The following is a 27,547-nucleotide window of genomic DNA, read 5'->3' as shown; positions in this document are numbered from 1 at the left end:
TAGGCTGTTGCCCCCGCGACCCGACCTCGGATAAGTGGAAGAAGATGGATGGATGGATATATTTTTAAAGTGAACACGTAAAGTACATTTTATAGCCCATATATAGTCTATGTAATCTGTAATTAAAAATCCCAACAATTAAGACAAATCGATCACTTCAAATTATATGCATGTAATTTTATATATTATTATAAATGAAATACAAACTAGTTTTGTATTTCATTTATCATAATATAAATGAACAACTGTTTACAAACTAGTTTGTATTTCATTTATGAATGGAGTATGTTAAGTGGTGCTTTTTTCATTATGTATTGGGCGCACGTTATTAAAAAAACGTATCAAAGCCATAATAAAACCATTGGCGTCGATTTCTAGACCGGAAGTGACTTCATCCAGCGCGTCAAGCCCGCCTCCGTCTTGATGACGTGCGTTTCGACCAATCGCCATCCTTTGTAGGCGGGACTACCGGTAAATGACGGCGGCTCCTTGCAATAAGAAAGCGTCGTTGTGCCATCGACGTATATAAGAAAATTCCGCCATAGTTGTTCTTTCTTTGTAATAATGTCCGCCGACAACGATAATAGGTAAGAAACTATTTGCAAGGATTCACCGGAGAAAAGTAGCAATAGGCTGCGCTCACGTTTACACGCGTATCACCATGCCTGAAATGTATTTTATAATCGCTTGCGGTCATGTTAGTGAGAAGAATGTAGAATAATCTTACACCCGGGCCTACCGAGGCTAAAGCTATTAGCATCTTCATGTCTTTTCGTCGTCTTTTTCCCCTTCCTTATATAATTTCACCTTTACTTGTGTCTGCCACTTATATATTGCACTAACAAGAACCAAGCGCCTATAAAGTAATTTAAGTTTAACCGTTATGAATAATATGCTGCAGCTCCGGTAACATGTGACTGCCTGCGGCCTAGCGGCAGCTATCTAGGCCTTCCGTGCATTAATTGTCCAATCCAGTAAAGTATATCCAATATACCCTGTTTTCTTCCAATTTGGTAAGTTAAATAATCACTCTTTACTCATTGTTGGTGTTTTGCGTGTATTCTGGAAGACGTTAACACGTTATTATTAAAGCTGGTTCATGTCACATGGTTCCCAGCTAACAATGCCGGTAAAAATGCGAAATTGTATAGGAATAATATTTTGTGCCAAATAATTTGATAACCTGACTAATGATGTTAAGGCTTAAAACCGAATGGCAGGGCGAGATGCGATGTTTTATTTTCGGTATAAATGCTAATAGTTTAAACGTGACACGTTTACAATTGAATTATTCTTATTGACGAACTGTCTTAAAATGAATAATTTATAACATTTAATCCGCTTAAACATAATTTTCAGGCGCGACTGGGTTTGACGCTGACTGTTCGGTGCCGTGCAACCACCATTTTGGAATGGGAGTAACAAAAATGGCGGCCGCGGTTGATGGAACACGGGCTGCACCCTTTCGGGGTTTATGAGGTTGGGGAAGGCGCAGGTTATTATTTGTGGACTTTTCGAGGCGCGACTGGGGCGACGAAAAATGGGAACGTCTGGCGCTTCCTGGGGCTGTCACGTGTTCACATCGTCGGGTCGGCACACCAGCGTGAAAAAAGGCTGGAAAACTTGACCTTACATATGATGCCCGTCTATCCATTTTTCTACCGCTTATTCCCTTTGGGCTTGGGGGGGGGGCGCTGGTGCCTATCTCAGCTACAATCGTGCGGAAGGCGAGGTACACCCTGAACAAGTTGCTTCCTCATCGCAGTACATATGAAGCCAAACTTGTTATTTGCACTTTTGGTGTTTATGTTGCAGAAATAAAAAGAGGGGCCTTCCGTTGGCAAGTAAAAGTATTCCTCTTTAATGGCTATGAAATTGTTTATTTCTTATAGATGTTGTAAGCACAATACCAATGGTGCGGAATTTGCAAAATGCGCAACCGCATTTTGCAAATTTAACGTCAAATCAAATGTTTATTGGATTCACCACTACAGTGTACATCCACGACTAAACTACTACAAAGTGTGGATTCAGGTTGGGTGGCCTATTTCAAGTTCCAGGTAACTTTATATATTATGTTTAATAAATAGTAAACCAAGTTGTCGTAGTAGTTGGGTCAGTAGTTCTGTCGTGAATGTGCACTGTATAGTGATAAATCCAATAAACATTTGATTTGATACTAAATTATAAAAATGCGCAGCCGCATTTTGCAAATTGCGCGCCATTGGTATTGTGCTTACATCGGCACACCAGCATGAAAAAAAAGGCTGGAAAACTTGACCTTAAATGTGAAGCCCGTCCATCCATTACTACCGCTTATTCCTTTTGGGCACGTGGGGGACTCTGGTGCCTATCTCAGCTACAATCGGGCAGAAGGCAGGGCTACACTGTGGACAAGTCGCTGGCTCATTGCCATAAATATGAAGCCAAACCTGTTATTTGCACTTTCGGTGTGTATGTTGCTGGAATAAAAAGAGAGGCCTTCCGTAGGCAAGTAAAACTATTCCTCTTTAATAGCTATGAAATTGTTTATTTCTTATAGATGTTGTAAACACCATACCAATAGTGCGCAATTTGCAAAATGCGCAACCGCGTTTTGCAAATTTAATATAAAATCAAATGTTTATTGGATTCATCACTAAACAGTGTACATCCACGACTAAACTACTAACTAAACTACTACCGAGTGTGGATTCAGGCCGGTTGGCCTAATTGAAGTTCCAGGTAACCCTACATTATTATATTTAATAAATAGTAAACCAAGTTGTGGTTGTAGTTAAGTCAGTAGTTCTGTCGTGGATGTACACTAAATAGTGATGAATCCAATAAACATTTGATTTGATACTAAATGTGCAAAATGCGCAACCGCATTTTGCAAATTGCGCGCCATTGGTATTGTGCTTACATCATCGGCACACCAGCATGAAAAAAAGGCTGGAAAACTTGACCTTAAATGTGAAGTCCGTCCATCCATTACTACCGCTTATTCCCTTTGGGCTCGCGGGGGACGCTGGTGCCTATTTCAGCTACAATCGGGTGGAAGGCAGGGCTACACCGTGGACAAGTCGCTGGCACATCGCCATAAATATGAAGCCAAACCTGTTATTTGCACTTTCGGTGTGTATGTTGCTGGAATACAAAGTCCTTCCGTAGGCAAGTAAAAGAATTCCTCTTTAATGGCTATTAAATTGTTTATTTCTTATAGATGTTGTAAACACAATACCAATGGAGCGCAATTTGCAAAATGCGCAACCGCATTTTTCAAATGTAATATCAAATCAAATGTTTATGGGATTCATCACTATACAGTGTACATCCACGACTAAACTACTACCAAGTGTGGATTCAGGCCGGGTGACCTTTTTCAAGTTCCAGGTAACCCTACATAATTATATTTTATAAATAATAAACCAAGTTGTGGTAGTATAGTCAGTAGTTCTGTCGTGTATGTACACTGTATAGTGATGAATCTAATAAACATTTGATTTGATTTGACGTTAAATTTGCAAAATGTGGTTGCGCATTTTGCAAATTGCGCGCCATTGGTATTGTGCTTACAACACTGTCGTGTGTTCACATCGTCGCGCTTCTTGTTGCGATCGTCTTGTCGGCACACCAACGCGAAAAAAAGGCTTCGAAGACTTGACCTTAAATATGAAGCCCGTCCATCCATTACTACCGCTTATTCCCTTTGGGCTCGCGGCGGGCGCTGGTGCCTATCTCAGCTACAATCGGGCGGAAGGCGCATACACCCTGGACAAGTCGCAGGCTCATCGCAGTAAATATGAAGCCAAACCTGTTATGTGCACTTTCGGTGTGTATGTTGCTGGAATAAAAGGAGAGGCCTTCCGTAGGCAAGTAAAACTTCCTCTTTAATAGCTATGAAATTAATTTATTATAAGACTGTGAATACTTTGTTTTTATTAAAATAAATGGCATGACTTGCAGTAATCATCTTTGCAAACCCTCTTAATGTTAAAGTACCAATGATTGGCGCATACACACTACGTGTGGCGAAATTTATCCTCTGCATTTGACCCATCTCCTTGTTCACCCCTTGGGAGGTGAGGGGAGCAGTGGGCAGCGGCGATTGGATTCATTTTTGGTGATTTAATCCCCATTTCCAACCCTTGACGCTGAGTGCCAAGCAGAAAGGCAATGGCTCCCATTTTTATAGTCTTTGGTATGACTCAGTTGGGGTTTGAACTCACAACCTCTCAGTCTCAGGGCGGACACCCTAACCACAAGGCCACTGAGTAGGTAAAACAAGTTGCCTCTATATTGATGCTATTACACATATCTGATGTATAACACTGAAAGATGTACACGGTCAGCGGGTAAAGAGAGATGATCCAGAGATGAAGAACCACAGATCCCTTCCCCATCAGCAACAATGCTAATCAAGCAGACTTTGAGAGCCAACAATTAGTATGGGAAAAACTTTAGGCTAAGGATCTTGGTATAAAAGCTGCAAATAATGTTAAAGTTCCAATGATTGTCACACGCACACACTAGGTGTGGTGAAATGTGTCCTCTGTATTTGACCCATCCCCATATTCACACCCTGGGAGGTGAGGTGAGGTGAGGTGAGGGGAGCAGTGAGCAGCAGTCATTTGGTGATTTAATCCCCAATTCCAACCCTTGATGCTGAGTGCCAAGCAGGGAGGTAATGGGTCCCTTTTTTATAGTCTTTGGTATGATTCGGCCGGGGTTTAAACTCACAAACTACCGACCTCAGGGCGGACACTGACCACAAGGCCACTGAGTAGGTGGTAAAACAGGTAGCCTCTAAATTGATGCTGTAGTCATATCTGATTTATAACACCGGAAGATGTACATGTTTTGCGAGTAAATAGATATGAGCCAGCCAGACACGTGATCGCATGATGTAGAGGTAGGAATCCTAGATCTCTTCCCCACCAACAACAATGCAAATCAAGCAGACTTTGTGAGATCCAACGATTACTTAGGGGTAAAACTATTATCCAACTTTGTGCTAAGGTTCTTGGGATAAAAGCTGCAAATAATGTTAAAATTCGAATGATTGTCACACACACTAGGTGTGGTGAAATTTGTCCTCTGCATTTGACCCGTCTTCTGGCAGCAGTGTGCTCATTTGGTGATACAACCCCCAATTCCAATCCTTGATGCTGAGTGCCAAGCAGGGAGGAAAGGTGCCATTTTTTTTGTAGTCTTTGGTATGACTCGGCTGGGGTTTGAACTCACAAGTCTTAGGGCGTACACTCTAACCACAAGGCCACTGAGCTGGTGGCCACATGGATGGGTGGATCTTTGTCAGTGCACAAGTACAACAAATTGTTTAATCCTTACTTGAATTAATGAAAATGGACACATTGTTAGTTAAATTTGATGGACTTTATTAATTGGAACCGCTGTTGTGCATTGCCAAGAAATCGGATTTTGAATTTGGACACCTACATGCTTTAAAACTAAAATGGATGGAGACTGTTTCAAACACGTTTTTCCACCCACAGAGACAATGGCCCAGAGGGCATGGAGCCAGATGGCATCATTGAGGTAAGTTTCCACCAGTTTATTATGCTCTATGTCCTATTTCTATAAGACTGCAACAATTAGTAGACAATAAAATTAATCACCGACAAATATTTGTCACACAACAGTCATGACGTCAACACTCGTGTTTTTCCATGCGACAGCGGCATAAAAACATTGCCAGTGAAAACAATTCAGTGTGGGAACATTTCCTTCTATTCTTGTTAGACATGAATACCTTGCTCATCTTGCAAAGAGGGCCTTGATTTTCATGGCAGTACAGCTGAGACACACCAGCATTTAAAACTGAGGCATGATGTCTGTAAGGGAGGATGCGGTCTCAACCTTGCTATCTAGCTAACAAGTGTTAGATGAAATTGTGTGAAAAGTAACTCTTTTTTGCATAGGTCAGCCGGGTGAACTTTTGTCGACATCAATTAAAGTACTTTTTAAAGCAGGAAAAGGCAAAATAATAAATGCAAGTCACACGCACACTCACATACACAAGCATTAGGCGGTGGCATAAGATACCGTCTAGTAAATGGCCAACATGATAAGAACTAATCAATGATACAATTTTAATTGTCACTATATGAAGCTTTTTTAAAACCACAAGATGCTGCTTTTGTTTTTGAAGTTGTTTTCTTTTATTGCTATTTTACTTTTTTATATAAATGTATGTATGTGTGTGTATATATATATATATATATACAGTAGGGCAAAAAAGTATTTAGTCAGCCACCGATTGTGCAAGTTCTCCCACTTAAAAAGGTGACAGAGGTCTGTCATTTTCATCATAGGTACACTTCAACTGTGACAGACAGAATGTGAAAAAAGAAATCCTGGAATTCACATTGTAGCAATATTAAATAATTTATTTGTAAATTATGGTTGAAAATAAGTATTTGGTCACTTCAAACAAGGAAGATCTCTGGCTCTCACAGACCTGTAACTTCTTCTTTAAGAAGCTCTTCTGTCCTCCACTCGTTACCTGTATTAATGGAACCTGTTTGAACTCGTTATCTGTATAAAAGACACCTGTCCACAGCCTCAAACAGTCAGACTCCAAACTCCACTATGGCCAAGTCCTAAGAGCTGTCGAAGGACACTAGGAAAATAATTGTAGACCTGCACCAGACTGGGAAGAGTGAACCTACAATAGGCAAGCAGCTTGGTGTGGAAAAAAATCAACTGTGGGAGCTAGGGGTGTAACGGTACACACAAATTTTGGTTCAGTACGTACCTCTGTTTAGAGGTCACGGTTCGGTTCATTTTCGGTACAGTAAAAAAAAACAAAATATAATTTTTGGGGTTATTTACCAAATTTTTAAACAATGGCTTTATCCTTTTAACATTGGGAACACTAATAATTCTGCCCACGTTAATCCACATTAAACTGCCTCAAGTTGCTGCTTTGATTGAATAAAATGACAAAACCTTTCTTCAACATGTTCAAAAGTGCTACATTAAACCGTTTCAAGTAAACTCATCAAGCTTCATTTATTACATTATTGGGGAAGCCTGTAGTTGACTTTTATTATGTAAATGTTATATTTTTATCAACATGTGATAGCATGGGCCCTGCCATTCAAAACTAGGCTGCTACATTACTAATGATTAATGTAACTAGCTGAAAAAATAGTACAACAGCAATAGGAGAGAATATTCATCCCTAAACACCATGGAGTTCAATGACATAACAGTCAGACAGGGCTTTGCTGCCACTAACACACACACAGCAAAATGAGCTAACGTTACGCTAAAAGCTAATTAGCCTTCACCTCAAGCCAGAACTGCGAGTGAGCTGAGCTGCAGTTTAAGTTTCTAGAAAGTCAACGGGCTCATAGTGATGTTTAGAAAGTAGTTGACTTGGAAGTGTTTAGTATAATTTGGGGAGAGTCCGCTGCTCCCCAGCTAAAGGAATATCTGCCAGACCTGAAGAATTGACTCCATGCGCTCCGAATACGCACTGCTGATTGGTTGTTACATCGCTCTGAATACGCACTGCTGATTGGCTACAATTGGCTTTGTATGTAACCAATCAGATGGTTGTGTGGGTGGTACAAATGCTTGCTGCTGAGACAGAGGCAGAAAGCAAAGCAGCTTGTGAAGACTTACAAACTCGTTCGGTATGCCCGCGTGCCGAACCGAAACGGTTCAATACAAATACACGTACCGTTACACCCCTAGCGGGAGCAATTATCAGGAAATGGAAGACATACAAGACCACTGATAATCTCCCTCGATCTGTGGCATCACGCAAAATCTCGTCCCGTGGGGTCAAAATGGTCATGAGAACGGTGAGCAAAAATCCCAGAACCACACGGGGGGACCTGGTGAATGACCTGCAGAGAGGTGGGACCAAAGTAACAAAGGTTACCATCCGTAACACTACGCCGACGGAATAAAATCCTGCAGTGCCAGATTGGTCCCCCTGTTTAAGCCACTGCATGTCCAGGCCTGTCTGAAGTTTGCCAGAGAGCTCATGGATGATACAGCAGAGAATTGGGAGAATGGCATGTGGTCAAATGAAACCAAAATAGAACTTTTTGGTATAAACTCAACTCGTCGTGTTTGGGGGAAGAAGAATACTGAGCTGCATCCCAAGAACACCAAACCTACTGTGAAGCATGGGGGTGTAAACATCATGCTTTGGGTCTGTTGTTCTGCTAAGGGGACAGGACGACTGATCCTTCTTAAGGAAAGAATGTATGGGGCCATGAATCGTGCGATTTTGAGCCAAAACCCCCTTCCATCAGTGAGAGCTTTGAAGATGAAACGTGGCTGGGTCTTCCAGCATGACAATGATCCCAAACACACCGCCCGGGCAACGAAGGAGTGGCTCCGTAAGAAGCATTTGAAAGTCCTTGAGTGGCTTAGCCAGTCTCCAGACCTCAACCCCATAGAAAATCTGTGGAGGGAATTGAAAGTTCGTGTTGCTCGGCGACAGCCCCAAAACATCACTGCTCTCGAGAAGATCTGCATAGAGGAATGAGCCAAAATACCAGCTGCTGTGTGTGCAAACCTGGTAAAGACGTAATCGTTTGACCTCTGTTATTGCCAACAAAGATTATATTACAAAGTATTGAGTTGAATTTTTGTTATTGACCAAATACTTATTTTCCACCATAATTTGCAAATAAATTATTTAAAATTCCTACTATGTGAATTCTTTGGATTTTTTTTTTCACATTCTGTCTCTCACAGTTGGTGTACTTACGATGAAAACTACAGACCTCTGTCATCATTTTAAGTTGGAAGACTTGCACAATCGGCTGACTAAATACTTGTTTGCCCCACTGTATGTATATGTGTGTGTGTGTGTGTATATATATATATATAGTTTTTTTTTTTTTTTTTGCAAGAGCGCTGCACAATTTTGAGAGAACTTGAGATTTTTTTACCCTTCAAGATTGCGATTTAATAACATTTCGTAAAACTGCTAAAATGAGTAAAAGAATACATGTTACTTTTAGACGTCCAATCAGCATGTTATTGTCTTACAGAGGAAGTGCACTTTCTAAGAATTTTGTCGCACAGTCAATATGAAAGACATGACGCATGGATTTTTTTTCAATACATTCTAAATATTAAATACAAGTTTGCTTGCAATGGAGCCTACGTGAGTTGTTCTATTCTGATTGTAGAGCCCTTAAATTCCAAACACCTTCATTAAGGCTGTATATACAGGATGTAAGTCAATATTTCTAATAAAATACATATATCCAATTACATTTATAAGATTTAATATTTACGTATTTTGATCAATTTTAAGCTTACGTGGCACACTGATTTGCTTTTTTTTTTTCTTCATCACTGATTACTCGCTGCAGGCTTCGAAAGCCTACAAACATAATAAAAAATTTACTTTACGATATGTTTTTAGAATGCTGACTGCTAGGATGTTCATATATTCCCATTTTAGATGAAAAATGTCTCACAATCCTTGTGAAGAAACTGGGCGGGGGGACCATCGCTAACCTCTTCTTAAAACCGGGTGTCTGGTTGCATCGGTTTTTCGTTGACAACCCTAACGCCAAGCCATACTGGACACAATTGTTAATCTGCCCTAAAGATAACCTTGTGTGATTTCAAGCTCCTTTCTGACATTGCAGAGCAACTGGCATGAGATTGTTGATGGTTTTGATGAGATGAGCCTGCGTGAGGATCTGCTCCGGGGAATTTATGCCTACGGTTTCGAGAAGCCTTCTGCCATCCAGCAGAGAGCCATTCTTCCTTGTATCAAGGGTGAGTCATACAGCTACATGCCAGTTTATACTTGCTCACCTACACGCCGGTTCATACTTGCTAACTATTGCTATCATTGCCATTTAAAAAGAGGCATCATTGTAACATTCATGCAATGGAGGAAAATCAACACCATTCCCCTTTTAATGGTGTATTAAGTAGTTTGATTTGTAACCCAGGTTGGTGTATGGCAATTGTGGTAACACATAAAACTAAAACATAACGTCCCCTAAAAGTTCAAACATTGACGCAAAATAGCATTACTTCGACCAGTGAAAATTGTGGTATCAATCAAGTTCGTATTCTTAGTTAGGAAATCCGCGGCGATTGGGTAGTTGTTTTTGTTGTAGCTATACTAGTGTTGCGAGAGCAGTGATACCGTATACAGGTGATCAAGTCTGTGCAGATAAAGCTCCTGTATGGTCTGACAAGGGTTCTTTTGCTTATTAATGTGGCGCATGGATAGTTGGTTTACTGCGTCCTTTTTAGATTTGAATGCGCCAGACATGGCAACATCACTGAGGCATAATGGCCCAAAACCCACACTTAAGTAACACGAAAAGCACTCAGAGTATATACCACCAAGCCCTAGACTGGTGGTGGTGTACACACCCCTTCCGTCTGGCTTTGTCTTCTTGAGCAGCAAAGCACATAGTCGATCAAAGTGTTGTACACTTTGTGGAGTACATTTATTTATTTATTTATTTTTTTTTCTAAATCCCGGTTTCCACAAAATTTATGCAACGATTTGTATTAAGTGCATGAAAACATACTAATGTATTCAAGCCATCTTTTTTCCATTTAAAAAAAAAAACACCAATGGCTAAAATGATTCTATTAACGTGTATAGAATTGGGATAAGTGTAGGGTAATCAGTCTAGGGTGTATTTTGCCTCCTGTTCCAAGTCAGTAGGGGTCTGCCCCAGCCAAGTGTGGGGTATTTTGCTTTTACTGTTCTTAGTACAGGGCTGCAGCAGTCAATCACATGATTTCTCCAAGCTTGCCATTACACTTGTGTTGATAATCCTATTATATTAAAAAAGCCTAGCAAAATGTGTATTTAAAAACAGTTTTTAATAATTATTATTATTAACAAAATGGTTGTCAAAATGATTTTGTGATGTCACCGTTTGAAAACTTATCAATGTTATTGTGACAAAAATGATTGCGCTATTTTTACATGTGCTCAAAATTTTCAAGTTGTATGTATACAAAAATCTTTTGACCAAGTTATATTTAAACATGCACAAAACCTTCAAATGTATGTATGTACCCCAAGTAGAAAATTATATGTGCATATGAAGGCAAAAAAAGCATTAAGATGGTTAAAAAGGCTGGAACAAAAAAACATCAATAAATATATATGAACATTTTGCAAGATGGCACTTAATGGCCATAACATGTAACTGCACATTATGTCCATATTGATATAAACAGTGATCATTTATGATATGGGGCTTCACGGTGGCAGAGGTGTTAGTGCGTCTGCCTCACAATACGAAGGTCCTGCAGTCCTGGGTTCAAATCCAGGCTCGGGATCTTTCTGTGTGGAGTTTGCATGTTCTCCCCGTGAATGCGTGGGTTCCCTCCGGGTACTCCGGCTTCCTCCCACTTCCAAAGACATGCACCTGGGGATAGGTTGATTGGCAACACTAAATTGGCCCTAGTGTGTGAATGTGAGTGTGAATGTTGTCTGTCTATCTGTGTTGGCCCTGCGATGAGGTGGCGACTTGTCCAGGGTGTACCCCGCCTTCCGCCCGATTGTAGCTGAGATAGGCGCCAGCACCCCCCGCGACCCCGAAAGGGAATAAGCGGTAGAAAATGGATGGATGGATGGCATTTATGATATAGTTGTAAATATAGGGCTGCTTGATTTCTACCTTCAAGGTATTCAAAGCGCTTTGACACTGCTTCCACATTTACCCATTCACATACACATTCACACACTGATGGAGGGAGCTGCCATGCAAGGCGCTAACCAACACCCATCAGGAGCAAGGGTGAAGTGTCTTGCTCAGGACACAGCGGACGTGACGAGGTTGGTACCAGGTGGGGGTTGAACCAGGGACCCTAGCAATATATACGATATATATCATGGTATTTTGCTTTAGCCTTAAATTAACACTTGACACATATAATCACGGCAGTATGATGATTCTGTGTCTACATTAAAACATTCTTGTTCATACTGCATTAATATATGCTCATTTTAAACTTTCATGGAGAGAAGGAAATCACAAGTCAATTTACCAAAACTGTATGTATTAAAGTTATGATCAGGTGACTTTTCATATGATGCTGCATGTTAGCAGTATTGCTACTTTTTGTAGCAAAGCTTGTGCCCCACACTTGACAAATTAAAGTTGTCTATTTGACATATTCCCGCTTGAAGCCGAGCCACCGCCAGGCGATGGACCCCTTGCTGTTTTTCTTGGGAATTAATTCTTCCATCATTTGTTACCATATTCGCACCTTCTTTCTCGTATTACCACTCAACTGGTATGAGAATCAGCACCTCCGAGTCTGCTAGCATCACAGTAGTTTATATTTCAAGATTGGTGATTGGCTCATTTTGCCATCAATCAAAAAAGGGATTCAGCCTCAGACAGCATCCAATCATGCGGAAGCCTTGCATCCAGGCCAGCCAAGGCTGAGTCAACTTCTCATTCACTTCCAGACACGCTTGACGTCCGTGGGCGGGACAAAGCCGAGCATTTATCCAATGCTTGTCTAGTTTGGCTGCGGTGGAACAATCTACTCAGGGCTGTACACCTAGCTTTTTCACTAGTAGCACCAGTGTTACTCAATGAAAATGAGTAGCACAGGAATTTTTGGGAGCACAGAAATTTAGGAGGAATACAAAATGTCTCAAATCTCACACTGAATGTACACTGCGTAAACACAATGCCCACTGAAACGCTCAAACACATCCCTAAATTGTGCTAGCACTGTCAAACACCAGTGGGTGATAAGGATCAAAACTCATATCGCAATATAATTTGGCCCATTTACTAACCCATACATGGAAATATCCGTTGACGTAACTAAATCTCCACCATGCCTTGATTTTAAATTCACAGAAACAAGTTTTGAGGTAATGGAAACATTTTTTATTTTACTGACCAGTTCCTCCAACTTTGTTTGTTCTGTGTTTAAGGCGTGTGTGAGTAACTGGAGCCCCACTCCCTTCCTTCCATGCATGGAGGAGGAAAGGACACACGGCTCAATCTCAGTCCCATTTGGTTATGGTTTACATTTATTTCACACATGCTATACAGATAGGTAAAAATTTTACTCTAGTTTGGATGGATTTATTTTGCAAGAAAAATGCGATGAAACAGTTCAAATCTCTTTGCCCGTGTGCTCTATTATTTTTACCCCCAAAATTCGCACAACCTATTTTTAGTTGCAATGCTTGCACTGTACAGTGCTGCTACTCTGTTGCCCCATTGGGCCCTTTACCTGGAACCTGTAGTTGCTGGAACTATGTAAAAGTGTGTGGTTTGTTTCAACCACATTTCACAGTTCAAAGTAGTTAATACAAATCAGGCTGATGGTGAATCGAGGAATCGTTTAGTAATATTCTACGCTGATGCATGTAAAAAAAAAAATAAACAGACAATATTAGATCAGTTATTTTACTGAAACATAAGTAAATGAAATGTAAATCAACAGAACAGTATGCTTTGGAAAATAAAGTGTACTTACTCGTTCATAAAAAGTCAGGCTTTGTCCGCAATGTCCAACAGTCAGAAAGTTGTCCTGTGGATAAATGATGAATTCATGAGGCAGTTTCTTTTGCTTCATATTATATATTTGACATGTTTATCTTTTTTGACATCGAGAACGAAGAAAATACTAGAACCATGTCTCTTTTAAAGAATGTGCTTTTTTTCAATATTTAAAGATGAATGTGCTTTTGGGTGTTTTCATTTATCAGGTTATAGTTAGTCTCATGGCATTTAACTCATCAGTTGTCTTAGATGTTCAGCCTCTCATCAGAGTATTTTTCGTCAGTTCATTTTTTTAGACTGCGCTTGGAAAGATTTAGTCTGAGCGATTGGTGCCAAGGTCCTAACTGTCACGAATGACACAATGTGTCAGCTGACTAAGCGCCCTCGGGATTGAAATCATCTACTCCAATCAGAGCAGGTGCAAGCAGTCAGTTGCTCCTGTTGTGGCTTTCAGCAGACTGATGTAGTATAGACGTGTAACACCTTTCAATGTAAATGATCCACTAAACGGGTACAAAATGGTAAGATTCAAAGACTTAAGTCAACATGATCATCTTTGTAGTTGGAGTTCCATGCAGCGCGCTCAATTGGTTGACGAGTCAATGCGCACCCTAAAATCCATTGTTTAAAAAAACCCCAAAAAACTCCATTGTTTTTTATTTTATGTTTAATTACCGTATTTTCCGCACTATAAGGCGCACCTAAAAACCTAAAAAAAATTCTCAAAAACTGACAATGCGCCTTCTAATCCGGGGCACCTTTTATTTATGGACCAATATTGAGCCACAATAGGCGGTAGAAATGGATGGCGGTCTCGCAACTGCGGTAAGCAGCCGGCAACTTCATTTTCCCCCGTAGAAGTGCGCTTCTTCTACAGCCGCCGACCTTAATTTTCCCCGTAGAAGAAGCAGCGGGCGGTGCATGCTGGGATATATGACTGCGGGAGGCGTGCCTTTTGTGTCTATTCTGATGTTTTAAAGACTCCAAAATGGCTCCTACTAAGAGACATGCTTACGACTCTGTTTTAACAAATCACTGGTGCGGAAGTGGAGGAAGCAACAAGGGTAGATTGACAAAAGAACTCCAGCTGCTAGATATTGGTGTCAACAGGGCATTCAAAGCTAGACTGCGAACTGCGTGGGAACAGTGGATGACAGAAGGCGAACACACGTTCACCAAGACGGAGACAGCGCCGGATGACATACGCCACTATCTGCCAGTGGATCCTAAATGCCTGGGCTGATATATCAGGAATTGTCACTGAACTGCTAGACAACAGCGACACTGACTCCATTAATGATGACTTCGAAGAGACGGAGCTGGCCATATTGGATGCCGTTATTAGCCCAACTGTTTTGATTCGAACACTGAAGAAGAAGAATTTGAGGGATTCGTGGTTGGGGAATTACTTAAAAAAGTGAGCTTTACATGTTTATTTTGTGTGACATTAACGTTTGAGCAACATTGAGTTATTGATATATTATTGCTGTGCACTACTTCGTTAGCATGCTAATGTTGCACTCACTTCGGATTTACCTTAACAGTATATTATACATGTTATACATTGCTGTTAAAAGATAAATGAAATACCAGGTCACTGACTTTACCTTGGGTAAAATAATAAAACCGCTGTTTATTCATTTTGGGAGTGAACAGAGTTGTCAGAACGCTCGTTTGTAATCTATTATTAAAGTTTGACTGACCTGACTGTTTTGTTGACATTCCCTTTAGCGCAGCTCCATCTAATTGATGCATAACGTAACCCCAGCCTCTACCGTAGCACTTATTCTATGCGCCTTATAATGCGGTGTGCCTTATATGTGAACAAAGTTTTTAAATGGGCCATTCATTGAAGGTGCGCCTTATAGTGCGGAAAATACGGTAAATCTACCATGTTCGCATTGGTTCAAGTTTGTGGTTATGTTATGGTTGAAGTTTGTAGTTATGCTACCTTTGAATGATCGATGGTGTCATTTTGATAATTGTTTATATTGTAATTGTAATATTTGAATAATAACGAATGTGTTGTGGTAGTTGTGGATGTCACTTTTTGTGGGGGTGTAAGGAAACACTTGATTACTTTTCCAAACACATTTTTACAGGTGAACAAAGACAATACTAAACAGGAAGTGCTTAAAGTTTACTGAATGTATGTATATATACTGAGTCTTAAATCAATAGTGTTCTTAATGGTGTTTTTGAAACGGAACCAAGTGTTTTGCCCAGAGGGTTGTGAAAATGGGTACATTTTCAGAATGTGCTTGTTCTATTTTTGACCAAAGTGAAACAAAGAAATAATTGTAAGTTGTCTATTTTTTTAAGTTATGCCATGATTTTACCAGTCAGCCCCACGTGGGAATAGATTTTCCTCCATGTGGCCCCTAAGTGAAACTGAGTGACACCCCTGTTCTAATATAAGGAAAAGCATATTGCACAGGAAGTAAAGCTTAAATTATTTTGTGGTGTAAAAAAAATAATCCGTCCATCAAAAAATGTTAAACATTGAATCGATTTGTTCATACAATAAATTGAATCGCATCGAATCGCTCTGTTTTATAGTTTTTGAATCTCATGTATCGAGACGTGAGTCAAATCGTCCATCAAAGATATTTACATCCTTAATTCTAACGCATTATTTAGTGTATGAAATACATATTTGATTTCCCCCCCCACCCCTAATTAGACAAAGCCCAGTTTTCCTTGCTACATCCCCAACTGGTCTCAAGATGAACAGCCTTTGGCATGTTTGAACAAGGTGGGTAAGGGAATTCGTCAAGTCAGATTTTGGGACTACCGTTTGCTCTAAGTGCTTGGTCAGTTAGGAAGGGTAGAACCGCCCGCCTAAATGGCTGTAATCACACCTGATTTTAAACATTGCTTGTTGACCTATTTTGGCATCCCACCCCAAGACGAGATTGCCTTTTTGTCCATAAAACCACATTGAAGTAAATCTTTGTGTTGTGTTGCAGGTTATGATGTGATTGCTCAAGCCCAGTCTGGAACTGGAAAGACTGCCACCTTTGCCATTTCCATTCTCCAGCAGATCAACATGACCCTGAAGGGCACTCAGGCTCTGGTATTGGCCCCTACCAGGGAGCTGGCTCAACAGGTAATCAAGGGATAGTGTGTACACATTCTTCTAGATTGCCACAATATCACATTACATTGTTTGCATATATTTTCTTTAAAAAGGATAAAGAAGTCATACATACATTAAAAACAAACTGTAATTACTGTATTAAGTGTTAACTTTGGAACACTCAATCTCACAGCAACATCTTAACTTTTCCTCTTTTTTCATTTCTTTCTTTTTTTTTCCTTCAATCCAACAAAACAATACACGGCAATACCATAACAATGCAATCCAATTCCAGAACCAAACCCGACCCAGCAATCCTCAGAACAGCAACAATAAACAGAGCTATTGAGAGGACACAAACACGACACAGAACAATTCAAAAGTAGTGAAACAAAATAGAACAGCAGTATAAATACCAGTAACTATTTTTACTTGGCAATGATAAAAAGTCCCTCATTGATATCATTAGACATTTATAAAAAAATAATAATAAAAATGAACAGTGTCACAGTGGCTTATACTTGCATCTCATAAGCTTAACACACTGTGTCCAATATTTTCACACGGATAAAAATCAGTCATATTTTTGGTTCATTTATTAGTTAAAACAGATTTTAATAATGGATCCCATATTCCAATATGATTAATTATTATCAAAACTAAATGCTGTTTTTTCTACTTATTTCATCTCCATAGCTTGTGTATACCAGTCAGAATGTGTTGGACTATCAACATCTATCCATTTCTTTAATATTACCCTTTTTTTTTATGCATATTGAAAAGCATTTTTACTCTTTGATGACATGTTGGTAAATTGATGGAGATCCTCAATAATGCAAGTTTTCTTTAAAAACACTTTCACTGGCTTTTAGCACAAACTGAGCTGGACATGTGTATTGACATGTTTTTCTTTTTATACATTTTTTAACTGTTTGATATATAGTTTGTATTTGTGCCTTTTAATTGTTTACCTTTTATTTTATAGAGTTTTTGTGCTTATTTTGATTATTTTTAATTTACCTTTCAGGCTTAATCTGTGCAGCACTTTGAGGCAGTAATCTTTTAGAAATGTGCTGTATAAATCTACCATGACCATATATCTTTTTCTAACATAATATTTTGCTCGGTTTGTCAGTTGCTGCTTATTGTACTTTGTTGAGATTTTCTTCTAGAGAAGTCTCCAATCCTTTTAGTCACCATCGAAGACCACTTGCACCAAATGTAGCATCTATTTCTGGTGTTTTTATAGACTCTGTCGCTCCATGTCCGTGACCAAAAGCAATAGCTCCAGATAGCCTGAAGTCATAATTGTTTTGCGCTGCTGTTAGCCTTTCTCTCTTTAAAAGCCGCTTTCGTCGTCTTAAATTTTGCAGATGGTTGTCTGGGAGTATATCTCGGATACATTAAAGTACGCCCACACTGCGGACGTGCTGCCTCCAATTCAGACAATTCTGTGCGTATTGCTTGCATCATCTCAACATTCGATTTAGGCAGCGCTCTTTTGGTGATGTGGGGTTTTTTTATGGCCAAAATTTTACTGCATCACTATCAATAGTGCAAAATTTAACTATATATAGTACATACAGAAGATATTCAGACCTCTTTGAATTTTTCACTTTGTTTCATTACAGCCATTTGCCAAAATATAAAATTCAGCAACCAACTTGACAGAAAAAAGGGAAATTAGATATTTTTGCTAATTTATTTAAAAAAAGAAACTAATATCTCATGTTAAGTATTCAGACCATTCTGGAGTATTGAGTAAAAGCACCCTTTTGAGCTATTACAGCCATGAGTCTTTTTGGGAATGATGCAACAAGTTTTTCACACCTGGATTTGTGGATCATTTGCCATTCGTCTTTGCAGAGCCTCTCCAGTTCTGGTGAACATTTGTAGACAGCCATTTTCAGGTTTCGACAAAGATTTTCCATTGGGGTTAAGTTGGGGCTCAGACTGGGCCAGTCAAGAATGGGCAAAGTGTTCTTTGAAGCCACTCTTGTTATTTTAGCTGTGTGCTTGGGGTCATTGTCTTGTTTGAAGGTGAACCTTCAGCCCAGTCTGAGTTCCCGAGAAAAGGTTTTCTTTCAGGATATCTCTGTACTTGTCCGAATTCATCTTTCCTTTGATTGGAACCAGTTGTCCTGTACCTGCAGCTAAAAACATTCCCATAGCATGATGCTGCCGCCACCTTGTTTCACAGTTGGGATTATATTGGGCAAGTGCCCAATACAAAACAGTGACTGTTTTTTTCCACACTTACCGCTTAGAATAACACCTAAAAGTTCAATCTTGGTCTACGCACACCAGAGAATCTTATGTTTCATGTTGTTCTCTTGTGTTTTTAGCAAACTCTATGCAGGCTTTCTTGCACTGAGTCTTCCATCGGGCCACTCATCCATAAAGCCCCGACTGGTTGAGGGCTGTAGTGATGGTTGTACATCTTTGGGTTCTTCTTTACCTCTTTCGCCTGGGGAAAGTCTATTCCAGGGTGCAGGAGAGGAGAGTCCGGCTGTTAGTCGAGCAGTCACTTTCCCTGAACCTGCACCAGACATCTGTGGTAGTAATACGTTTTGTCATACTATCAGCTAGGGATGTATACCAAGTACTGTTACTTATAGGTTCCGGTTCCAAATTGGGTTGGTCCAAGTGCAACGTTTAAATTCTCTACCAACGATACTGCTATTGGTAATTGTTTTTTTTTTTTTTATCCAGCTGACCGTCGTAATTATGACGTGCACTGTAAAAGATTAAGTGTCATTGGAATCACGGGTGGAATCGGTATTTGCCAAAAAACTGAATTTAAATGTTTAAAATGTTGTAAATTGCTGTAATGTGACTGGAATGGGTCAGTAAAAAGAAAAGGTGAATTCCTTTTAACTGTGCACTTGAAAAACCCAAACCCTCAACTCTATGGTTGAGGGTTCTCGGGCCATTTCTGTGCCTGCCTAATAAACATGGACACCTCAAACTACCAAATTCATTCCAAAATACAGAGCTGAACATTTCTCAAATGACATCTGCGTGTAGTCCAGTTTAACGATCCAGTAATCCAAAGACCAATATTAATCAATTTAAAGGGAAATATTTAAGTAATCTAATTTATAAAATGGCTCAGAAGCACAATATTATCCGCTGACTGGTCTCTAGTCGCCGTCTGATGCCACTATTGTGTCGCGTTTGCGTGGCATCTACATACGCCTTGCACACCCACCTAATATTTTAGATGATTGTATTGATTCATAAGTTTGATATGATGTACAGTACCATGTAAAAGGTTTGCTGTGCCTACAGAAATATTACTTCCAGCTGAGTGTAAATTTAATGAATAGAAACAGTGAGGGATCGGTGTGATGTTTACAAAATGACATAAAATCATTGCATTTTTGACTTGTCTAAGAATTCAAAGCAGATGTCTATAAGACTTCCCTGCTGTGACATAGTTATTGTTAGCCTCTTGTGCCTAAACATTTTAACGTATTTATACCAATTACATATAGTACAAATCAGACTACCTACTGATGAATACAGGTGCCGATATAATTATAACTGTGTACATCCCTACTAATTACCTGATGCTACATCACTTAGAACATATTTTTGATGCGACTGACCACATATACCATAAGCTAAAAGTAGGCAAAAATAGAATAGATCGCTTTGACATATTAGATGCTTCATGATTTATGGTTGCCACTCTTGGTCTGTGCTTTAAGATAAATACAATAATTAGTAAATACTAATAATTAGTAAATACTAAAAACAAGCCTGGGGCTTAAACTACACAGAAGACATTTACCAGGTAAAACACACATTGTTAAAGATAAGACACAAATTATAAGAATTTGTTTCAAATGTTAGTCAATTTACTCGCATAAGTTCATGCTATCTGGGCAGTTTCTACTTTGACAATATGCTAATTTATGGGTTAGGGCCAACAAGCTATACGCATCTGTGGACATAACGGAAAGCTGGTAAACTACATTCTTATCTGTCTTTAAACTCCTTGTGCAGGTCTGGATGCTTGTTCTTTATATGTTAATTCTAAAAGGTAAAGGGGTCATATTTTTCATATGTTGTGGTCTATATAATATGTAAGGCTGGTTCTTTGGTCAAAATTTTGCATTGATTTTACAATCTTCATGCCACTTTCTGACCGTATTTTCACCGTACGCCATTTTGTGGACACTTATTTATGTGCCTCCACTTTGACTGTTCTCCCCCTCAGCCATATCGTAGTTTTTAGCACTTCCATATGGAGTCTGACATAGTTTAATGGCAACATCGTCGAATGCATGTACAAGTTGGTCTGCCCCACAACAAGAGGATGGAGAAACAGGAGCTTATTGACTACAATGGTGAACTGGTGCAAAGCTCTTTGAGTAAAGTTTTACCATGTATGGAGATATTTGTTAAAAAACCAATTGGATAAACTCTGGATAAATGTGGCCATTCTAAACTGAATGCTTGCCATGGGACGGCGTGGCGAAGTTGGGAGAGTGGCCGTGCCGGCAATCTGAGGGTTACTGGTTCAATCCCCACCTTCTACCATCCTAGTCACGTCCGTTGTGTCCTTTGGCAAGACACTTCACCCTTGCTCCTGATGGGCCCTGGTTAGCGCCTTGCATGGCAGCTCCCGCCATCAGTGTGTGAATGTGGAAATACTGTCAAAGCGCTTTGGGTTTCTTTTTAAAAAGGGGTATAAAAGCGCAACACTAGTACAACCATATGATTTAACACTTTCGGGACTTGTGCAGCGCCAAAATACTCAAACAGGTACTAAATAGATAAGAGAAGTTGGTTTTGCATAACTGATCCCTTTTTTCAAAGCATTGCATGCTTCAATATTTATACCTTCACTTTTATCGTCAGTTTTGAAGCCCAAATACCTCCTTATTGCACTTTGTGCACCCTCTTTATTAATCGATGGACTTGCTGCCACTGCCATTCTCCCTTCATTGTCTCCACACTGTTTCTGCTTTTAAAGTACATCTATACTTTGTTAGTACCGGTATACTATACAACCCTAAGTACTACAAATCATAGATCTGTTTCTCACTTAAAAGAAAAAAAGTCACATTGGATTGATTGTCTGCTACGGGAAAAATCGAATCCATACAATTTGGCTATGAAAATGTAGTCCAAGACAAACCTGTAACAAACTGTTACTTTTGGGGACCGCTTAAAGTGAGTTATATAAATGTAATAGATACAGCCTCATAAAGTAAAAAGCACTATTAAAACTGACTAGGCTTATTATCATCATTTGTCATCCAGATTCAGAAAGTGGTGTTGGCTCTAGGCGACTACATTGGCTCCAGCTGCTACGCCTGCATTGGAGGAACAAGCATTCGAAGCGAAGTCCAGAAGCTGCAAGCAGAGTCCCCCCACATTGTGGTGGGTACCCCAGGCCGAGTCTTTGACATGTTGACCCGCAAAAACCTCTGTAAGTATTCAAAGATTTAGCTTGGGTTTTAAAAGGCTTTTTTGAGTGTTTTCCCTCAAATGGTGCCCGCCCGCTCCTAAATATTTTACAGTTGTCACTACAAAAAGATAGTGTTCATTCTAAGCAGTCTTACCTCAAGTGAATTTTTTGTAAACAAACTGAAGTCAACAATGCATGTCTTTACCCCAGACAGGGCATTTGCACAGCTGATATGATTGATTTTAGTGAGGTGTACATAGTCTTACTTATACTAGGGCTGGGCGACATATCTAAAAACTGTCACGTTTTAAGTGTTCTTCTATGTCATATTTTTTTGACCCATCCAAATTAAGTACCTGGATTAAAATACAAATGTAAAGCTTTATTCCGCTGAGTTAACAGGGCAAAAATTAAATGTAAACACTAACCCCTCAACCCTCAAATCATCAATGTAAGCAGAATTCACATCAATCAGATTGAACATTTAACAATAACATGTCTAAATTAACGTGCAAAATAAGAAATATGTAAAAAATAAAGTAAAAAAAATGCTTAAAGTGTAAAAATGGAGAAACCTAGCATCTATTATCTGCAGGGTTAGTGCTTGGCTGTTCTCAACGAGGAGTATGGCTAAGGTGATGTGATCTTTGGTCTATATTTGGTTTGTTTGCGGGAGTCCAACAAACTGACTGTTACCAGAGAGCGAAAAAATGAACCTTGCTTCGCAACTTCCATTTCTTACTACAAAAGAAAAAAAGGTGGGAACGTTTTTTAACGCATTATTTTATTGTTTTTATGTATCTTTTGAAATATACGGTATATTGGTTGATTGCCCAGCCCTGAGTCCTAATGGGCTAGTAGTCTTTCAATTCTTATTTTTTATCTTTATTACTACTTATGTAAAATATTTTTGTTCCATATTAGTTTCCACTACCGCACCTTAAATTGGAGTCCTTAATCTCATTATATGCCCATATAACGACAAAGTATATTTTATTTTATTCTAAATGCAAAGGTATTAATACTTGTCATAATTTAGATGGGTTTGTTTTCCTTATTTTCAGTTTCAGCCAAACATTTGTCCTTTCTGTGTTATTAATCATCGGTGCTGAAATGTCCATATTTTGTCAGAATTAGAAGTTGCACTTTGTAAAACACTTCTACATGGACTGAATGAAAGAGTTTTTTGTGTCTGTACATTTAAGCACAATGAAAAGCAGAGTCTAAATAACTTTAAACACTGCTTTTGCGCTGTGGCATTGTTTTTTTGTTTGTTTTCCTTCCATGAGTGTGTGTTCTAGTTGTTTAAACTAGGAGAGCGGTTTATACCTAGCTGACGTAAAGCGGCTTTAAGAGTTTAAAAACGAATGGAAATCCTGAATTCAACACGGGCCAATATTTGAAGAATGGGGGTTTGCTGTATCATGATGAAACTCATGCGTGTCAACTGACTCTGGAAGCGCCCTGCTGGGTTAGCACTCTGGTGGGTGTTTTGCTCACCTGAGTTGCAAGCCCGAGCAGGGGTCCGGGGATGTGATCTTAGATCTCTTCTGAATACAGCACTCACCAGACAGGGTGCCTTCTGAACCCCCCCCTGCTATGCAACTAAAAAAGAAACAAAAACTTTTTCAGCTTCCAAACACATCCGGATGTTCGTGCTGGACGAGGCCGACGAAATGCTCAGTCGAGGCTTCAAAGACCAGATCTACGAGATCTTCCAAAAACTGCCGTGCAACACGCAGGTAACATTTGAAAACAACAACAATTAAAAGTTAAGCAATGGTAAACTTGGTGGGTTTCCGAAGGGTCATTTTTTATGTACACTTTATTTTTTTCAAGGTTGTCCTACTTTCGGCCACCATGCCAGTCGACGTCTTAGAGGTCACAAAGAAGTTCATGCGTGATCCCATTCGTATCCTTGTCAAGAAGGAAGAGCTGACCCTAGAGGGGATCCGCCAGTTTTACGTCAACGTGGAGAAAGAGGTTTGAACAATGATAACTGGGACTTTTTGGTGATGAATATATTGTCCTGACCCGTGGACACAATTCCAGGAGTGGAAGCTGGAAACGCTGTGCGATCTCTATGAAACTCTGACTATTACGCAAGCCGTCATCTTCATCAACACCAGGAGGAAAGTGGACTGGCTCACAGAAAAGATGCACTCAAAGGACTTCACCGTGTCTGCTATGGTATTAAAAAAAAAAAAACTCTTGAAGTGTTTCAAACTCATCCGCATTAATGCTAACATTGCTTTTTTGTTTTTTTTGGACAGCATGGTGATATGGACCAGAAAGAGAGAGACTTGATTATGAGGGAATTCCGTTCAGGCTCGAGTCGAGTCCTCATCACCACGGACCTTCTGGTACACACTTTTTTTTTTAAATTTTTATTAGTCTTTTCATTTTATACCTTTTATGGTCTATCAATACCAAAGTGTGTTGTCGACTTTAAAAATGCCTCTTTCTGAATAACACATTTTAAGTCATAAATAATACTAATACGCTCCCCCCCCAAAAGCCGTGACGAGAACTTATTGTTTCTCAAGACCAATACTGATATATCTGTTCTTTAAATTTAGATTCAACTGTAGTTTGGGCACACTGTTGGTAAGGAAGACTCTAAGATGACAAGCCACACGTAGATTTGTCGTGACCAAAAATATCCAATAAAATCACAGACTGCTTTAGCTAGTGATTTCCGGTAATGGCTTTTTTGCCGATATCTGATATTCCGATATTGTCCAACTCTTAATTACCGATACCAATATATAGAGTTATGTAATTAATTCATTATGCCTAGTTTTGTTGTGATGCCCTGCTGGATGCATTAAACAATGTAACAAGGTTTTCTAAAATAAATTCACTCAAGTTATGGGAAAAAATGCCAAACATGGCACTGGCATATTTATTATTGAAGTCACAAAGTGCATTCTTTTTTTGAACATGCCTCAAAACAGCAGCTTGGAATTTGGGACTTGAGGAGGGCGGGTTTGAGTTGGGGTGTAGCGTCCCGGAAGAGTTAGTGCTGCAAGGTCTTATGGGTATTTGTTTTGTTGTTTATGTTGTGTTACGGTGCGGATGTTCTCCCGAAATATGTTTGTCATTCTTGTTTGGTGTGGGTTCACAGTGTGGCGCAGATTTGTAACAGTGTTAAAGTTGTTCATACGGCCACCCTCCGTGTGACCTGTTTGGGTGTTGACCAAGTATGCGTTGCATTCACTGATGTGATTGGGCCGGCACGCAAAGGCAGTGCCACTAAGTTTTTTTTGGCACGCTGTACTTCTCCCTATGTCCGTGTACACAGCGGTGTTTTAAAAAGTCATAAATTTTACTTTTTTTAAAAACCGATGCCGATAATACTGAAACAAATACCAAAAATTTCAGAGATTACATTTTAAAGCATTTATCGGACCTCTCTAAGTTTACTCCTTGGTTGTCTCTGGGAAACGCAAACGGCACGGTAATGAGGCTGACTTTAGGGGATTGACTTTATCAGCAGCCATCTTCATACGCTTTCAAAACACCGGTTCGAAATAAAGATGACAGGCGGGAGATGTTTTTTTCGAAGGAAGTGGTATTGAAACTATCATGATAGTGGCTCTTTGTCCACCATGCAAACGTCCGATAGCTAGCGTTGGCATTAGCATTTTGATTTGTGCATCTAAAGTCAAGAGTCCAGCAGGATCGGTCTGAAATTCCATGTCTCACTTTATCTGTAAGCTCTGTTTTTGTCTCCTCAGACAAAATGTTGTTGTTTTGGAGCTTCGGCCATGATAGCAGGCTTATTTTATTTTATTTTTTCCTGGCAGCACGGCGTTCGCATCAACTTCAGTCGTTTTAACGAATGGAGAAAGGAGTGATGTATGCAGTAAAGCAAGTTGGCACATTTGTAGGTTTTTTTTGGGGGGGGGCAGGGTTCCTCCCTCTCTCCTCAATAGGCTATTTTCCACCAAAAGTTTGACTTTGACTTTTGGTTCCTGTAAAAGTGTAGTTTGTGTTTCCGCCACATTTCCCAGTTCAGGGTAGTTAATAGAAATCAGGCTGATGTATGGAGGAGTGGTTTAGTATATTTCTTCTCTGATACTTGTCAAAAAACTGACAATTAGGTTGCAGTTTTTTGACTATAACAAAATTGAAATCCAAAAGCTGAACTCACCTCACTTTAAGTATTAAGACTCATAATTACCTACACAGGTGACTGATTTCAAATATATAAAGTAGTGCCACAGGTTAATGGCCTCACTACCTTGACACATGAATTATTCTAAAGGACGCTCAACCATATAAGTGGAGCAGGACTTAATTCCTTTTTTTTTTTTGTGGAATTTTACCTATGGTTCACAATCATTATGAAATACATAACAGATGTATTTTTTTTATTCATTCTAAGTAAATGTTTGCTTACAGCGGAGCCAATGGGAGATCCTCTTCATTAAACCCAATAAAATAACAACCAAAAAGCACAAACAATACTTTATTACGTTCCCTGACTTATATGACCTAGGAATTAGTGATAGTATTCTTATAAGTGTTAACATAGACAAACTATAGCAGCTCTGTGATCACAAGCTAATGTGCCAAATGTTTACATGATGAGCTTCTTCCTCGTTTCCCTGCTCGTCAAACTTAATCGTAGATTGTAAATCATGCCTGTGCCTCGGTTGAGCAATGAAGTCCAAGGTTCCCTCTCCTACCAACTGTTGTGTTGGTTCAGGACTGAAAGTACTTTTGGTAGATAATACACGATCTGCTCTCCACTGTGGCTCGGTCTCCGTCCGAGTTCCACAACTGTATGACAGATCACATTATTGTAACAAAACAACATGGCCAAGCTAACGTCCCTACGTCTGCTGTTTTGATTGGTAGGCTCGCGGTATCGATGTGCAGCAGGTATCGCTCGTCATCAACTACGACCTTCCGACCAACCGGGAGAACTACATCCACAGGTGAGTTCCCCTGAGCACCTTCTTTTGCCACGCCAAAGACGGCCTCCAACTGGAATTGTTTGGATTTTCTCCTCATCACATCAGGATTGGCCGTGGTGGTCGTTTTGGTCGTAAGGGCGTTGCCATCAACATGGTGACCGAGGATGATAAACGCACACTGCGGGACATCGAGACCTTCTATAACACCACCATCGAGGAGATGCCCATGAATGTGGCCGATCTTATCTAAAAAAACAAACTGATTTATCGATTTGCCCCTTCATTTAAAAGAAAAACAAAACTCCGCTTGATCGTTTCCTTTCCCTGGGAAGGAAGCCTATATAAAGACGTTCCAATCCAATCAGATGTCTTGCTAATTTGCATACATGTTTTAACCTTGGTGGCTGTTGCATAATTAGAATACTACCATTTCAAGAAGAGGAAGCGCTGCATTGGACCACAGTGTTTAGATCTCTGTGTACTTGAGACAAAAAAAAACATTGGGGGGATTCAGAGTACACAATAAAAGACAACCTGTATAGTTAACGGCTGTTTCATACTTATTATATTAATCTGTTCATTGCCAGTAGTCAGTCAATGGATGATGGTGGACTACAGGTGAGTT

General features: G+C 39.7%; 1 protein-coding gene and 1 non-coding gene across 2 annotated transcripts; both read left to right on the top strand.

Annotated features, from left to right (window-relative positions):
• Positions 1–470: 470 nt before the first annotated feature.
• On the top strand, positions 471–27,468 carry LOC133560896 (eukaryotic initiation factor 4A-I-like). Its single transcript, XM_061913918.1, has 11 exons — positions 471–587; positions 5,496–5,538; positions 9,630–9,762; positions 16,466–16,605; positions 21,850–22,018; positions 23,630–23,739; positions 23,837–23,980; positions 24,050–24,187; positions 24,271–24,360; positions 26,864–26,943; positions 27,028–27,468. Exons 1-11 carry the CDS (start codon positions 565–567, stop codon positions 27,170–27,172), a joined length of 1,215 nt encoding a protein of 404 aa, XP_061769902.1. The 5' UTR covers positions 471–564; the 3' UTR covers positions 27,173–27,468.
• LOC133561331 (small nucleolar RNA SNORD10) lies at positions 23,416–23,556 on the top strand. Its single transcript, XR_009808638.1, has one exon. It is a non-coding gene; the product is annotated as a small nucleolar RNA SNORD10 (small nucleolar RNA).
• Positions 27,469–27,547: the final 79 nt, after the last annotated feature.

Source organism: Nerophis ophidion, linkage group LG10 (genome assembly GCF_033978795.1).
Source record: "Nerophis ophidion isolate RoL-2023_Sa linkage group LG10, RoL_Noph_v1.0, whole genome shotgun sequence".
In the NCBI taxonomy this organism is placed as follows: Eukaryota; Metazoa; Chordata; class Actinopteri; order Syngnathiformes; family Syngnathidae; genus Nerophis; species Nerophis ophidion.
Note: the sequence above shows the minus strand (reverse complement) of the source record. Positions and strands in the feature narration are given on the sequence as shown.